At 36.9% G+C, this 17,935-nt stretch overlaps 1 protein-coding gene across 23 annotated transcripts in view; it reads right to left on the bottom strand.

The window, feature by feature from the left end:
- Positions 1-17,935, bottom strand: part of Ank3 (ankyrin 3) — a 515,763-nt gene that overhangs the window by 218,782 nt on the left and 279,046 nt on the right. For all 23 annotated transcript variants that reach the window (XR_015440538.1, XM_087185521.1, XM_087185526.1 and 20 more), the window contains 3 exons: positions 7,680-7,781; positions 7,182-7,280; positions 6,901-6,999 (listed from right to left, as the gene is read on the bottom strand). Coding sequence is in view for 22 of the 23 variants with exons in the window: in XM_087185521.1 (XP_087041647.1) it covers positions 6,901-6,999; positions 7,182-7,280; positions 7,680-7,781 (300 nt within the window). In the remaining variant the exon portion in view is untranslated. The remainder of the gene's footprint in view (positions 1-6,900; positions 7,000-7,181; positions 7,281-7,679; positions 7,782-17,935) is intronic.

The following is a 17,935-nucleotide window of genomic DNA, read 5'->3' as shown; positions in this document are numbered from 1 at the left end:
TTGATCTTGAACAGCTTCAAACACATCATGGAAGTTATTACTGAGAACAAAGAAAGGAGTATCAATTTGAAAATTTGCATGATTAAAATTCAAAGTTGTATTTAATTAATAGTTTATCTGATAGGTCTCCTTTCCTTGCATTTTCTAGAAAGACATTGCATTTTTAGTCTCAGAATACATATATTCATATGTACACGGACATATATTCATACACATATACATTTAGCTTGTACGTATGTGTGCTTCTCTAATATGTGCCTAAACAGCCAAATAATTTGGATCTAAGCAAAAGAATGTGCATAGTGCATCCTAAATTTCTTAGTAAAAATAGGTTGCATGTGCTTATTGTCTAGAAAAATGTATTCCTCACCTATGAAATATTATAATTCTAAAATTTTAATTGTAAGACATAAACATCATGAAAGGTATTTTTCTAACAATAACACATTCTCTTTGAATACATTTTTCAGAATGTAGTTCTATTTAACCAAACATTTATGAAATTTTGGAATTACATACTGTTTAAAAGAATAAAAGTAAATATATTTAAAAATAAGATGTTGCCAAATAAGTTTACAAACTCTTATGATTTAAAAGGTTTAGTTTAGGGTCATCACTGTAAATATCAATTATCATATAACTACCTTACTTATCCATAATTTGGCCTCTGGTGGTCTCACTTTTTTGGCTTATAGCTGAGAATTAGAAAGTAAGTTAAAAAGACCTTTGAGTACATAAAACTGATGGTGATGCCATTTAACAGATCTCCCATAGCATATGTATTTATCTCAGAGTTCCTTTACTTATTCTATTTTGTCCACAATTACAACAAAATAATTTATCTGGCTGACAAGTTCAATATCAGAAATATAAAATTAGAGGTGGTGGATTATGACATGACATTCAAGCTTCTTCCTGTTAAACTACCTGGTAATTATCTCTGGAGCACCCCCCCCCCCAAAAAAGAAAGGTTAAAATCAGTGTGAACTTTCTTATAGCTAAGTGAGCAACTGAACATCTATCTTTCTTCACCAACAGTTCTCTCTGAAAGCCAAAATTTACAGAGGACAGATTCAGATTTTAGGAGTATGATTCTTAAAGAAAAATTAGAAAGTTAACACATAAATATCAACTGGTTAAGTTATGACAGCTAGTTGGCTCCAAACTGCAGGGGCCTGGCAGGGTCAAGAATGACTTGGGAAACACTGGCTGCCCACATAGATGTGGCCTCGGGCCCCATACAGGTCTATTGGTTCTGAGATTACTCTCTGAGGTTGAAGTGGATACTCTTCTTAGAGACCTAGATCTTCTAGAGAGTTCTTCTTGAGAAACATCTTTTAAATCATTTTACATGCCATTATACATATATATGTTTATATTTATATTTACAATGGCAGAGGACATGTGTAGAATTGGGACTACTTAGAAATAGTATGCAGACAAAGCCATGGGAAGATGTGGCCCTGTAATTAATTGCTTCCCACTGTAGCCTTCCCCCTTCTTTTTTGAGGGTTTGCCTTCCTAAGATTATTACCTGAAAGCTGGTCATTTACTGAAAAATCAAATTCTTGGTTCCCTTTTTGATTTTTAAAATACTTGTTTATTGGTATATAATTCACATACCATAAAAGTCACTCTTACATAGTATATTATTGACTAGTTCTTAGAATATTCAAAATATTGGGCAACCAACCTCACCAGACAAAAGCAAGACACAGCATGATTAATCCAGACTATTTCATCATCCCATATCTGTTAATGCCAGTCTTTTACCATTCGCTCCTCTCTCTATACCTCCTGGCAGCTACTGATCTGTTATTTTTAACCTCAATGGCTTTGTTATGCTGGAAATTTTATACAAATAGAAGTATATAATATAATCTTGAATTAATCTTGAAATATCTTGTGCTACTTTTCCTGTCCATGCTGATTAACTTTTTGATAAAGACTTTATGATAGAAATTTCAGTGTTACAGGAGGCATTTGGGATGTGTGTACTTATTTTCTTTAGTTATGGTCAACAGCAATCATATCCATTTCCCTTTCATTTATCAGTATCACCCTTATTTTCTTTTGTAGGACTGCTGTTCCACATTATGTACACGGGACTCATTGTGGCTGGGCTTTGAGGCAGTTGAGTCTGCCCTTCTCTAACTATGGGCTCAACAAATGTGCAAGTTATCTTCTGTTTGCTTTTTTAGGTAAACTCTCTATCCTCAGCTCTGTTCTTTGACTGAACCCTCTTTTTCAGTCCCAAAAGACCTGCAGTAACCATTACCAAAAGGCAATCTTGCTCTCAAGTTCTGGCTAGATTCTCTCATCCTCCACTCTAAGTATCTGATGACCAAAGACTTCTGAAAGCTTCTTTAGCCTTTTATTCTCAATCTAATTCCAATAAATTTCCATTTAAATTTTTTTCAATTAATTTCCATTCCTTTGATCCAAATAACACAAAGCCATACAAATGCCAGCTATCAACAAAGGATCAATAGTGCAGAAGAATACACACATACCTGTTACAATTCTATAAAATGGTAAAGATCCTTTGAAAAGGCTGAATAAAAATGTTACCAGCCCTATCTAGGACAAAGAGGTTTAAGGCATCTATAATAATGTAATGTGTTGTCACTGAACGAACTATAGCTGTAAAGATTTGTATGTGTGTGTGTGTGTGTGTGTGTGTGTGTGTGTGTGTGTGTGAAATGGCACCTGGATCGGGATAATGGTCAGATTTCAGAAAGATTATTTTTCTCTTAAGAGAAAAAAAGTACAATGTTTTCATATTAATTTCCTAACTTAGGAAATTTCCAAAACAAAGCTGGTGGAAAAGGAACATATTGATGCCCAAATTATATTTTCTTTTCTATACCAATAGATTTCATTCTCAAAAGTCAGAGAGGCTTCCAATCCAGCAAGTATGCCATTTAAAGTCTGATTTTATCTAATACCTTCAATAGAGCCTGCTCTGCATGTTTATAGTGGTGCTATTATAAGTATGGAAATCTAAAGCCTTATAATTTTGTAGCTAGCACTCAAGCATGCCCTATAATATGCACCAAAACAAAATAAATCTTCCTGTAATTTCATTTAAAAGATTAAATTTTATCCATGAGAATTTCTCATCCATCCTAATTTCCTATGACTAGACTTTGTATATCATAAACTGTTTTTTAAAATTAAGATGTAAGAGCATCATGAAAGATTTCATTGATTCATACATGACAATTTTTGTGAAAGTCACATTAGAGATGTCATGTAAACTGTTAAATCAGAGAGACTCTATCTGACCATATCTGACTTTGTTTCTGACTTAGCAGTTTGAGATTTTTTAGTAGCAAAAATGGGCAATCAATGTTGAATTCAGTACAAATTATTTAGAACTTAATAATAATTCCTTATACTCAATTTCCTTCTCAATTTACAGTTAAGTGATTGCTGGAGTGTTAAGTAATAGAAGAAAGAGTCAACTAATTTATTAAGACCTAGGATGAAAGCAATGACAAAAATTAAAATAAAGTCTAAATTCCTAGTTAAGAGTCTGAGTTTATAAGATCTGAACTTGGATGGTACTCAATGTCATTTTTATTTTAAAGATAAGAAGAATTTTTATGTTTAATGAGGGTAGGGTAGGGGGTTCTCGGCAACAACTTTTATGGGCTATAAAATATTACCTACAGGTTAAAATTTCACTTAGAGAAACACACTGTCTTTCTTGAATGTTAATATTCCCATGATGTTGCATAAATAATGCTGTTGCCTAAATGATGCTTAATCTCTTTTCCACCGCATCATTGTTTTCTGTTCTTTATAAAAGATCTTGTTGAAGAGTTGCTACCAGGAATTATCACCGAAAATCCATTTTGCCGTGCAGCCATGTCTTGCTTTGTTTTTTGGTACTGGGGATCAAACTCGGGACCTTGCGCTTTCGAGGTAGGCGGCAGAACCACTGAGCTAAATCCCCGGCCAGCCATGTCACTTCTTACTCTGTCCACAGAGCAATGGGCTCAGAAGGCACCTGAGGGCAAGTGTCCTGAGGAAGGCGATTGCTGTGGAGTACAGTGCACGCCAGGGTATCCCCGGCGCAGCTGCAAGGAGCAGGAAATTTCACAGGCTATACCTTTTCTCCCTCATCATCAGCATGGAAAGTGTATAAAATGAAATTAAAACTGATTAAGACTTTACAGTAACTGTAGTTCTCCCAGACACTGCAGAGCAGGCTTAAAACTATGGCTGCTGGAAGAATAGTGAAAGAGTACAATCTTTAAAAGGAAGTGGTTCACTTTTCCTTTCTTGGAAAACTAAAAGGAAAATGAAAATGCATTAGAGTTTTCCCTACTATTTTGGAGCCTGAGTGGTTGTTTTGTAGGAAAAAAATTATAATGACATTTAAAAAAAATCAGTTTAAAAGTATGATACTTTTGTTGTAGTCAGCTGGTCTGTACCTCTCTGCAAATACAACACTAGTCAATATCTACTTTTTTAATATTCTTTTTAGCAAAAGTATTATTACTCAGACTGAACTGTCAGAGAACCAGAATATTTAGCATAGCTCAGTAACAAAGATCCAATCACCAGAAATTAGAAAGAAATTACAGCAAATATACAAGAACTTTGCAGTTGAAAGCATTCTACCCTTCCGTTCCCATGACACTGATATTTAATGGCACCAGAGCGGTCACTGCTTATGGACGAGGGAGTCGCTGTAAGTCAATAGGCCCATAAAATACAGGAGTTTCTTCATCCAAAGGCAGCCAGTCCTAGAAAATGCTCATGAAACCATGAGAGTGAGGCAGAAGGACTGAGAGTTGGAGGCCAGCCTTAGCAACCTGGTGAGAGCCCATATCTCAAAAAGGAGGAGACAGAAGAGGAGGAGGAAGAAGAGGAGGAATAATAACATAGGATGTGAAGAAGGAAGAGGGGAAGATAAAAGAAAGTTGGGTATGGTGGTGGATGCCTGTAATTCCAGCACTCTGGGAGGCTGAAGTGGGAGGATTACAAGTCGGAGCCCAGCCCCCATTTCAAAAAAGAAATAAAAGGGCTAGGGATATAGTTCAGTGTGAAGGCTCTGGGTTTAATCTCCAAAATCTTAAAAAAAAAAAAAAAAGATCAAAAGGTCGCAGTAAATAATTAAAAAATGTTTACTTGAGCATTAGTCATGAAAGATAAAAGCACAGTAGTAAAAGTCAGCATATATTATTTAACAAAATGTAGTTACAACTGCTATTATGTATGAGTTCAATGAGCAAAGATTCGAGGAAGCACTTTCTGTGGAGAAAAAGGATAATTTTTCTAACAAAATTATATATCTTCAAATTCTTCATTTGTTTTCCATTTTATAGCACAAGAAACTATCTTTTCCAAGAGCTAATTGAGAACCAAAGATCTTGCTTTTTTTTTCTTCATTCAATTTTTAATTTTCAAGTCAATCACCTATCAGGGAAACAACATAATTCTTCACATGCTGCCAGGCTTAGTCTTGTCAGAAAATCAGGTGCCCAAAGCTTAGCCATTCACGCAATAGCTCTCCAACATCATTTTCTCTGATTTTATAAAATTCTGTCTCTGGCAAACTTTCAGTGTCGTTCTGTAATCAGTTTGTTTAATGCCTTGGTGGAGACCTGTTAAAGTTTATATCTAAAATGTTCCCCAAAGCCTCCAAGTGGAGCTTTGGGGAGTGGTTGGATCATGGGTTGTGATACTGGATTAAGAGTGTGTTAATCTAGATTAGTCCACCAACTGATTTAAGCATAGTTTTGAGTGTGGCTGAATGGAATTACTGAATACAGAAGACCTACTTTGGGTGTGGGTGACAAACAACGAATAGGCTTGCAGTCTGAATGGAATAAAAGGAAAAGAAAGGCTCTCTGCTGGCTGCTTACTCTTGCTATGCCATGGACTGTTTCTCCTCTGCCATACCCTCTGGCATGTCATCCTTTCTTGGAATCAGCTATGGATGGAAGCCTCTGCAAACTGTGAGCTAAAATAAACCTCTCCTCCTTTAACTTGTGGGAGGTGGGTATTTTGTTCCAGCAATAAGACAGAAACTAAGACAAAACTCTGATAAATAGAGATAGATGTTAGCATTCAATTGGAAGGGATTGGATTGGAAAGCAGTTTTAAAAGTGGTCAAGTCCTCAGTAGACACTCATAATACTCAGTGTTATGTGATGTTTACATTATTATACAACCTGAGGGAGCCTGTATGAACTCAAATACTGAATACTTTGATATAGGGAATCTTTGTCTTTTAATGAAGTGAAGTTAATAATTCTTTCGGACTCTAAGTCTGAAATGACATTTTATTGGTGTTCATTTTAGAATCTCATCCAAGTCTGAGTTTAGGAGATTTACAGGTCCTATAACTATGTTCAGTATGAGTAAGCTGAATATTTTAAAATTTTGGGACTTCCAAAGTTTCTTCTGCCTGTTTTTAATCTGTTTTAGAGAACAACAATAATGTCTTAGTAAAGTGGAATTAAGTAGTTTCTTTCCTTTTCCACCTAGATAAAGCAGCGATGCATTCTTAATTTTCATGAGCATTTCCTTATTTAGTGGCATCTCCATTTTATTCATAAGTCAATATATACAGAGACTGCACATGGGCTAGCATGGAAAGAGAGAACAAGACTCCGCCTGTCAGAAATCCAAGCTTAAACATTTGTGTATGACTACCAGCCCTAGAATTTCACAGATGGATCACTGCTAAAAATCTTTACCTCTCACGCATATGGATTGCAAATGAGAATATATATGAATTTAAATAACCTGCAACAATATAATTATCCAACTAGAGTTCCTAAGTATTGTTAGCAGAGGATATTGAACCAAGAAAGCACTGATCCAAAGAACATTATTTGTAAATTATAGCAAAATTTCTTTGCAGTAGAAGTGTAGATTTACCTGAGATTGTGCATTGACATTGGCTCCATTTGTAACCAAGACCTTGACCACCTCTGCTTGTCCAGCCAAAGATGCTATGTGTAATGCTGTGTTTCCTTTCTGTAAAATGCAAATGAAGACAAATCAACTCAGTCACTTTCCAATTTCTCTATGTTTAAAGTTCCCTAAAAGGAATAAAGTTGATAAGAATCTCATGAAAAGTGCATCCTGATTCTTATTGAGAGCCAGATCTCATTAAACTTGGCAAGTGACATACAAAGCACTGAATATGCTGTACTGACCTTTGTGGCTGCATCCACATTGGCTTCTCTTTGTAGCAATTCAGAAACAACTTCTACATGACCTTCTTTGGAAGCAAGATGGAGCGCATTCAACCCATTCTGATTAGAAGTGAAAAGAAACATTTTACTTAGGAGGTTGAAAATAGAGCACTAAAGAGTCTATCAAGAACTCCTAAGATAATATCCCACTAAAAATCATTTGCATCTCCACACTGTAGGAAATTGATTTAGGGATAAATACTGGAAAACTTGGTGAGTTGGTCCATCACCATTTACCAAATGTTACGACTTATTAAAGAACACATACCTACATTTTTGCGTACTCCTCTAACAAAGTGGAGAATAATTTGACAATGTCAAGCTGGTAAAATGTTAACAGACAGAACTGAGAAAAGGACATAATCTTGCTAACATTCAATGAAAGTCTTAAGGAGTTTAAAGTCATGATTTTCAGAATACTAACCAAAAATTTAAATAATAACAATAACCACAACTAACCTGGTTGCAAATGTTAATGTCAACTCCATTTTTTATGTAGTCAAGGGCTTTTTCTAGGTGCCCAGCTCGAGCTGCTCTTAAATAACTTGCGTTGGCATCAGACTAAAAGAAAATAGAAAAATATTCTGATGAAAAGTGAAACTAATATATATATATATATATATATAAAAATTATGTTTATAACTACCCAACTTATAGTCTAAACTAAAATAAGAATAACTGAACTATTTTATTTCTAACATGAAAACACTAATAAAAATTCTCCATAAAGTCACTGGGAGAAGGGCAAATTCTATAAGCTAGTTTCAAGTGCCCAAAGTTGCCTTTTTAAAAGATATATCTCAGTCTGATTGAGAGAGAAAAATTTTCCATAATATGTAGTCACCTTAAATCAAGAATTTCCAGGGAGAAAAAAGAAATCCTAAAATTTCTTGATAATAATATTATAAAGATTCTACTTCTTTTGTACTAGAAATTTAACATCAATTCCATTTTTCTTTATTTCAGCCAATTTTTAATCATTTTACAAAATTATTAGTACATTTCCTGTTGTTACACTATTTAATGGGAATTTGTAGGTGATAATTTTCTGTTGGATGTTCTTTCAGGATACAGTCTTGTGTTGGAACAATGGATTAGATTTAAAAAGCATGTAGAAAAGCCAGTCCAGAGTGTGATGTGTACTTTTTATATATTTTCAAGCTACCTAAGGCCAAAACCTGAAGAAAACTATTATGGAGCAGTATGTAAGATTTAAAGTCAACCATACAAGACAAGTAATTCATTTGTTGAAAACTTGCAACTCTTAACTGCTGCTAATCTCGAACATCTATAATTGCACAATTGAAACCGACTATTATAAAAATCTGTAATAGAAAGGAGAGGGAAAAGACACTGCAGAATTAGGCCCACAAAATCTATAAAGGGGTCTTGCTCAACACAGTACAATACAGAAGCAGGTTTTCCCGAAAGAGTAGCCAAAACCATCTCTCACCAGTTATAAATGGAGACTATGGCTTCAAAGAAGAGTGTCTTCTTTTTGCCACATGGTGAATGCCTCCTTCAAAGCCCCTGTTCAAATGCCACCTCAGTTGTGAAGCCTGACCAGGCCTCCCAGGTGGAGTTTAACTGCTCAGTGCTCCCAAAGCACTAATTCTTTGAGCTCCCTTGGTGTTTATCACACAGAAGCATGGTTTTCGGTACACTCATTCTTCTTCCTCCCTAAATTGTAAGCCCTTTAAGAACAAGGAGGGGCAGATTAAGGAGGAGGAGATAACTGGATAGTCACCAAATCACCAATCTTTTGTGTGTGTGTGTGTGTGTGTGTGTGTGTGTACCAGGGATCGAACTCAGGTCCTTGCACTTGTGAGGCAGGTGGCAAAACCACTGAGCTAAATCCTCAGCCCTAGATCACCAATCTTTGCAGAACATGGATTCATTCCTGGAAATGTACCTGAGATGAAGGAAATTCCATTACTCTAACAGGTCTTTGGTTCTGGTGTGAATCAATCAGGAAGAGCTAACTTGCTCAGGAGCCTTTGGGCAGTGATGGGGAACCTTTTACAGCTTTCAATGATAACAAACAGCCCACTGCAGCACCTGTGTGCCAAAGGTTGTCACCATTGCTCTAGGGTCTTCTCTATCCTGCCCCCTTATAGCAGTAAGCTTCTGTTTGAATGAATGGATACTGCTTCCTCTAAATCAAGGCTTCTCAATCTCAGTACTATTGGCATTCTGATATGAATAATTCTTTTTTTTGTGTGTGTGGAGAACTATCCTATTCAAAGCTCCTTAGCATCTACTAACTAGATGTCAGTCATATCTCCCGTTTGTAAACAACCAAAAATGTCTTCAGAATTGCTAAAAGTCCTCTGAGGGGCACAATCTCTCAGGCTGAGGACTACTTTAGTTAAATAAATTTATTTATTCCAAGACTTCAAGCTCAAGGAGGCTCAAACCTTGGGCCTGCTTGGGTTGTCACGTGCCTTGACCTAGCACAGAGCAGTGCCCCAGGAATAAATGAACCAACAAACAAGCACATTGTGTAGAAATAACTAGCAATTAAATTACTCTTTGGAGCAATGTAATTGGCTTTATTAATATCAGTAACAGCAGTGACAGCTATTTAAGAATCTGTTATGACATAAAAATGGAGATGTCTTGGAGTACACATAGATATTACAATACAAGATAAAAATTGGGATTGTGTTAAGCAGTGAAATCATATAATCAGAGCAGAAAGTTAAGATTCAGGGAGACACAATACAAGACAAAGTTTCAAATCCGACAAAGGACATATCATCTCAAGTTTCCAGGAATTTAAAGAAAAAAATGCAGCCTTCAAAGAGGTTCATTACTTTGAAAGGGTTAGCTTTTGTTTTTATGTTCAGCTAGAATTAAATTAGCTATGCAAGGATGGCTCACTGTACCATAAAATACCATCTTCTTTGTGCCTGCTCAATGACTTATCAGTGAATTTGCCCAGAAGGGCTCTAATGCTGTTCTGGGAACAAATGACATCAGTCTGCCTGGATATTTCAACTGCCAGAGATAACAACTGTGAGTTAAGCATCCCAAGCTCCAATTCTGAGTGTGTAAAAACAGCAGCTAAAGAAGCTAAAAAAGAGGTGTTATAATTCAAAGGGAAAAAAAGTCTTTGAATTGATTCCAGATTTAAAAAGGTTTGGAATTCCAACAGTCATTTTCCTCAGATTTTTTTCTACCCAGACTTCTAATGCAAAACAAATACAACTAGCATAAGACAACTCTTCAAATGTAGCTAAGGTTTAGATTCTTTTGAGACTAGTAGAAGTTATGAATGAATTTCCTTCCTTCAACAATTGCACATATAGTCAGTCTTCCTTATCCCAGGGTTTTGCAATTGCAGATTCAATCAACAGGGAATCAAAATGTTTTTCTAAAAACCAGGTATGTTGAACAGAAATAAATTTTTTTGCTTGCCATTATTTCCTAAACAATATAGCATAACCACTAGACCTAATACAATGTAAGTGCTATGTAACCTAGAGATTAAAATATGCAGGAGAGTATGCATAAGTTATATGCAAATATGACAGCATTTATGGAAGAGACTTAAGCATCTCCCCAATTTAGTATCTGTAGTAGTGGTGGTGGTTCTGGAATAATCTCTTGGAGATATCAAGGGGGGCTATATATGCACACACACAATCTACATATGCACATGTAAGTAATTTCCACACCATTTACTTTTTATAGATTTTTACTTAAGAGCTCTTACTGTAATCATTAAAAAATTCTTTGGTGAATACCTTCACCCTATCTTTTTGTCCAGTGATCTTGGCATTAAGTACTTCTCTGAGGTAGTGAATTCATTGCCTTGGAACTTTAGGAAGTACATGAAGTGAGAATTTTTTCACTTTGCCTAGCCCTCTATTATATATCAACATACATATACATCCTCAAAACAGTACCAAACATCCACTTTACACTTTAAAAACCAAGGGAGAAAAGGAGATAGAGAGAGAAAAAGCAGAAAGGGGGGAATGAAGACTATGCTGGAGAAAATTCACAATTTAGGGGAGACATTATTAGAGCTCACAGAAAAAGAGCCAAGAAGGGCCTTTCCTTTCCTCTGAACAACCTGAGAGTGATGCAGTCATATCTTGCCTCCTCATATTTGTCAAAGGCAGACTATGTGCTAGCCATTGGGTTCATATCTGGCTACATGATTGAGAACAAAACATATATGATTCAAATGATGACTTGCTTGCCTTCACCTCACTGCCTCTTAGTCTCTTCCAAAGCATCTTGTACAAGTGGCAGGGTATATATAGATGATCCTTGGCTTACAACAGGGTTACACCTGATGAATCTCTCATAACTGCAAATACCCTGGGTGGAAAATGCACCTAATATACCTAACCTGCTAAGCATCCCAGCTTAGCCACAGTCAGTGCACTGTGTATTGTGGTTCACCCTTGCACCCAAGTGGCTAATCGGGAGTTAAGGCTTGCTGCCATTGCCACTGCCAGGTATTGCAAGAGAGTATTGTTCTGAATATTCCTAGCCCAGAAAAGAACAGAATTCATACATGAAACTATGGCTTCTGTTAAATATTAGTAGCCTTTTGCATCATCATAAAGTCAAATCTATCATTAAGTCTGGGATTTTGTATTGGATTATTCAGTTATTGTTTTGTTTTTCCAAATTCTGCCCATATATAGTAGAGAGTACCTACATATTGCTATTTATTTTCTTAATGTTAAAAAAACATGTTTTTGTACTAGGCTCAGTACCAGGGGGTTGCATCTCTTGATGTCCCTTCATCAAATCAGTAGGAGTTACTCTTAACACGTTCTCCCTGGCTTGGACCATTGGTGGTACATGCATGACTGCCCCTTTGAGTGGCTTGTACCACTGGTGGTTCAAGGTGCCTGACAGCAAGACAAGGTGCCCTGTCATGAATATGTTACTACTGCCTACAGCTTGTATTTTAAACGTGAAAATTCTATGAAAACAATGGCCCCTATGGATGCTATATGTTAAGATCCACACAGATGGCTGCTGGCAAATTAGTACAAAAGAAAACTGGGTAAAAAGAGAAGTTGAGTTCTCCCACATGGAGGAGGCCACTGCTTAAGGAAAACTATATTAAGTCACTTTTCTGTGGTTGAAGGAAAATACTCCACATCTGCAATTTAAAGGAAGAAAAACTTACTTGGTTTGGATTAGTGCATAGTCCATTGGCTCCAAGGCAGAAATGGCATGATGAAAGGGCATGGCCAAGGAAAGCTGCTCAGTTTAGGATATCCAGGAAGGAGAAAGAGGGGAAGGGAGAGGGTGGAGGGGAGGAGAGGAGCCTGGAAAAGAATACACTCTTCCAGGTCACACCCCCAGTGACTCCTTCAACCAGGCCCCAGCTCCTAGCAACACATAAACTACTGAACTCATCAATGGATGGATGCATCCATTGATGAGTACAGGGCCTATAATCTAATCATCTTCTGAATACAGGAGACATTTAGAGGACATTTTAGATCTAAATCATAACAGAATTAATAGGCACAAAACATATAGATGAGTTGGTCAGCACTATTTTCCCCCTGGTGACCAATATTGGATGGAAGAACTTGGAAAATGAAAATTTCCTAGGTCAATGTTTAATATCTTACTTACTTGGCCACTTTAAAAGACAGGAGAGAAACATGAATCATGTGTTTTTCAAAGAAATGGCTTCAGGGATAAAGTCAAGCATGATTAGGAAGTAACCCAATAACTCAGCATCTTCACTTGCACTAGAATATTGATATCATTTAACAGAATGCAGTGGTTGGAACACGTAAGCATTTTCTGAGTGTCAGTTCAGTAAGGGTAATACTTCATACCTCTGACTATGTTATGATGACTTTATATGCATTGGTGGCATAAGTTCTTATAATTTACTTAAACTTTATAATACTTCTATGAAGTAGAATAGTGGTTTGAAAGATGTCCCTCCTGGGCTGGGGATTTAGCTCAGTGGTGCTGCACCTGCCTTGCAAGCACAAGGTCGTGAGTTTGATCCCCAGTATGGGGGGTGGAGAGGGAAGGATGTCCCTCCAAAATTCATGTCCATTTTGGAACTCATAATATGAGTTTGGAAATAAATTTATCAGATATATTTAGTTATTATAAGATCATAATTAGAATGGCCCTAAATCCAATTTTTGGTATCCTTATAAGAAGAGAAGATACATGGATCCATTAGAGTGAAGAAGGCCATGTGAGAACAGAGGGAAAGATTAGAATGAAGTCACTAATGAAGACTGCCAGGAGCCAGCAGAAGCTGGAAATGAGGAAGAAACATCTCCTGACACCCTTCAGCAGAAGCATGATTTTGCCAACACTTGAACTTTGGGCTTCATGCCCCCTGAGCCCACAAAATATTGCATTTCTGTTATTTTTAGATCACTCAGTTTGTGGTGATTTATTCTGGCAGCACTTGAAAACTGATACAAGTTGGTACTATTACCAGTTCCATGTTACAGATGAAGACATGAGCTATACAAATGATGAGTGACTTTCCAGGGACACAGAGCTTGTGAGTGGAAAGGGTACAGAACAACAAACAGTCTGTTTCTGAAGTCTAGGCTGTTCATCACCACTTTAAGGAAGGGCTTAGTAAATGTTCTGTGTATTCTATATGGTCATTAACTCTTAGTTCACTCATTCATTTGCCATCCATCATGCCATTCAACTACTAAACCATGCTAGGTACCTTCTGTGCATCTTTTATGGACCAGAATTCCATCATTTGGTTTATTATGAAACTGAAGACCAGGTGAATGAAAGAAATGCAGATTGGGGAACTCAGTGAGTATGTAACAGTGTTCTGTTCTTATGTTGCTAATCATCAGGAGGACAATCTCTGGGGCCTATTTATATTTGATCTGTTAGTTAATTTTGGTCTGTTGCATGGCCAACTATCTAAAAATTATGTGAAGGCCAGATGATCCTTCCTGTAAGCCTCAGGTTTCTCTTCTCTTTTGGTGAACCACCCTTTGCCCATCAATATACTCAGGTGTCTCATAAAGCTAAAACCAAAAAAACTTTCCTTACATTTTTCTACCTGGGACCTCGTTATGAGCCATGATTTCTATTTCTCAGAGTTAGTGGACTCATGAAGAAGCAAGGCATAGGAATCACACAGCCCAAATTTGTAGTTGAGCTGCTCATTATTTTGTCAAGTTTCTTACTGTCCATGCACCTTAGCTTCCTTAGTTGTCAAATGGAGATTGTGATGACAAGTCTTGGTTGTCAATTTAACCAGATTGAGAAACACCTAGGAAATCCATAAGAAACACTTCGGGTGTGTTTGTGAAGGTGTTTTCAGAAAAGACTGGCATGCGGGACAGCAAACTGAGCATGTAGAACTTGCCCTGAATATGGGTGGCACCATCAAGTAGGCTGCAGGCCCACATGGAATAAAAGTGAGAGAAAGAAGAAGCCCTTAGCATGGCCTCTGTTTTGACTTCCTGGTCACCATGAGGTGAGCAGCTTTTCTCTGCCTGGCCCTTCTGCCATATTTCTTTCTGGCCACAGTCCTAAAAGCAATGCAGCCAACTGTTCATGGACTGAAACCACGAATCAAAAATAAACCTTTCCTCCTTTAAGTTGTTATTCTCAGGAATTTTGTCACTGCATTTGTTACAGTTTATATCTAGATGTTCCCTCAAAGCCTCGTGTATTCATAGGTGGGGCTTTGGGGAAGTGATTGGATCATGGGAGCATGATAATCATCAATGGGTTAGTCCTCTGATGAGTTTATAGCCAACTTGCTGTTAGGCGATGGGATCTGATCAGAATAGGGTCCCTGGAGGTGTGGCCTAGAAGGGTTTATCTTTGCCTGTTTCTCTATTTCCTCTTTTCTACTTCCCATGGCCATCTCCTGAATCTCTTCTCATTTCCTCCACGTCCCTCTACCATGCTGCCCTGCCTTGGAACCATCTGAATATGGACTGAAACCTCTCCTCCTTTAAGTTGTGGGTGTCGGGTATTGGGTCTCAGTGACTAAGTCAGCAATGGAAAGCTGACTGACACATGGATAAAATAATCTACAATTAGAATGAAGTTAGGTAATCCATATAAAGAGATTAATCATATGAATGTATAGGAGCCCTCAATAGATATTTTATTTTTAAGGTTTCTTTTGAATATCAAAGTTTCTGAAAATTAGCCACTGATTCTGTACTGATACGAATATATTTGCATTCCTGGCAATACAATGTGTCTCCCTAATCAACAAAGCTTTTCTATATGAACTCATCAAAGATCTTCCAATCATCAAATATTAGAACATTTAAACTTCTCCTCTTATAACATTGAACTATTTGGCAGTGCAGATCAACTCCTTTTTGTTGGAATTCTCACTTTTAGCCTTTCTTATCATTCTTCACTCCCTTTTGCTTTTCATAATGCTAATCCATTAATTAGAAATGAAACTTTTCAAGTTGAGAATTTTAATTTATTTCCTTCCTATGCTCTAAGTGACCTCTCTTTTTCCATGATCTCCTCCACTCTTTCTAATTCCAAAACTCTGTATCTACATTATGCTCAGCCTTATCCCCCAAATCTCCAACTCCCCCTCTGCCTCAACAGCAGCAACACTAAAAGTTTACTGAGATATACCATGCATCTGCCGCTACAATCATGACAGAGATGTGAATGATAGATTTTATTCCTGTTTAAAGTTCCCAAGATTACCTTAGCTACCTAGTCATATCACTTTGGTGTGTAGCTGATTATTTTTTCTTAACACACCCTCTCAAACCCCTTTCTAGAAACTGGCATTTATGCATCCTATTCAATATTCTGTCCCAGGGACTTTTTGAGTTCTCCATTCTTTTTAAGAAATATTTATCAAGGTGCATATCATACAGACACAAAAAAGTACATAAAACATATATGAATAGTTTAAAGAAAACTCATATATATCCACATACCTAGTAGTCAGCACAATAATTGAAAATTCCAAGTGGGTCTAAGGAGTCCTCATCAGCCTTCCCTTGAATAGTTGATTCTTTGCTCTAGTTAATCATTTTTGAGCCATTTCTATACCTTAACATCCTTGCACACCCCCCTAAGCAAATTACTGTGTGTGGTTGACTCTCTTACTCTCTATATAAGTTGGGTCATTCATTACAAACCCTTTGAGGACATACTTCTTTTATCTAATGCTATGTTTCCTGGAGTCATACATGTTGACATGTAACTATAGTCAATGTATCACTGCTGTCATGGACGATTCTATTATGGGATTATAACACTATTTATACAATGTACACTTTTTGGATTTTGTGTTGCTTTCAGTTTAGGTCTACCATGAAAGATGCTGCCATCAGTATGCTGGAACCACAGCACAATGGTACATATAAACAAGTGTGTAGGAAATATACCTAGGATCATAAATGCTGGGTCACTGAGTATGTACTGCATTTATTAAATTTTATTAGTTAATTACAAACAGTTTTTCAAAGTGACTGTTTGAATTTTATATTCCTATGGCTTGTGATTACTGATTGTGAGCTCATACTCTTTAGAAACTAATCTGGCAATTCTTGAGCACCTGGGTTAATATTACTATAGATCAAAGAGAAATTTGAGATTGCTTCTGCCAGTTCCCTAGACATTTTCTCAACCCAAGGTTACTTTAAATTCATGGCTTGGGAGGTAACTTCTTTTTGTTTAAAAGACTCCACAGATAAATTTAAATCTCAAACTAGAAAAGATATGAGGAATTCCTCATGATTACAAATTCTCAGGGGAGTTTTTTCCCCCGCTTTATCTTTTGTCAAATGGAATAAGGCAAAGTTTGGTTTTATCTTTAACATGATGAGTTTATTTCCTGTCAATGCTGATATGGAACTTTCTCAAAATAAAAAGTGAAAAAAGGTCTGGGGAAATAGCTCAGTGCATAGGCCCTCACTCTGTGGGGCTCAGCTTAAAATGGGGCCTTTTATTAGACTGTCCTAGGCTTCGTCTCCTGTGATCTGTACCAGTGCAACCAAGTAAAATTGGTTCTTGCTTTCATATTATTTTTGGTATCTGCTGATCTCTCACTTTTAAAGTGCTAATTGAGATAGATATACTTTTAAAGACTTGTTTTTGTCAATTTTTTCCTACTATTTTAGCTTTTCCTACAGTTGAAAGTAGGCTTGCTCCCCACTCCCCCACAACCTCTACTTGACTAGTTCAGGCTTTGCTATATGATGCCCAGGTCATTTAAAAAACTCCAGGAGGTTGTAGGGTGGCACTGCTTGAATCTGCTGGAAGAGTCAATGTTCAGAAGATCATGAAAAGCCACTGAGGATTCTCAGAAAGTCATGCAAGCAACAACAGCTCCAATTTAAATGAATGCCTACTGTGTGTCAGAGACCTCATTGTTTTATGTATAGTATAATGTATTTTTGTATTAATATGCATGCATTGTTATTTATTTCTTAAATATTCAATGAAAGGAGATATCATCATTACAAAGGCAGAAAACTAAATGTTGTGAAAGTTAAATAACTCGTCTGAGGTCACATAGCTAATATGCAGCAAGGACTGAAACCCAGGATAACAAGTCCAGACTCTTTCTCAACATCAGTGGTTTTCATACTGGGTTCCACAGAGCCCCAAAGTTAGAGGATGCTGAGCTGCAGGGTCAAGGCGGCTCAGGAAGCAGGGTTCTATGTACCTAGCTTCAATGTCACCCCAAAGAAAACTACTTTTATCAGTTTTATAAATTGGTGTTT

Source organism: Heterocephalus glaber, unplaced genomic scaffold (assembly GCF_053883595.1).
Source record: "Heterocephalus glaber isolate CG9 unplaced genomic scaffold, H.glaber_assembly_v1.0 deba00001497, whole genome shotgun sequence".
NCBI classification, from domain to species: domain Eukaryota; kingdom Metazoa; phylum Chordata; class Mammalia; order Rodentia; family Bathyergidae; genus Heterocephalus; species Heterocephalus glaber.
The sequence above is the reverse complement of the archived record's forward strand: the minus strand, read 5'-3'. Positions and strand labels throughout refer to the sequence as shown.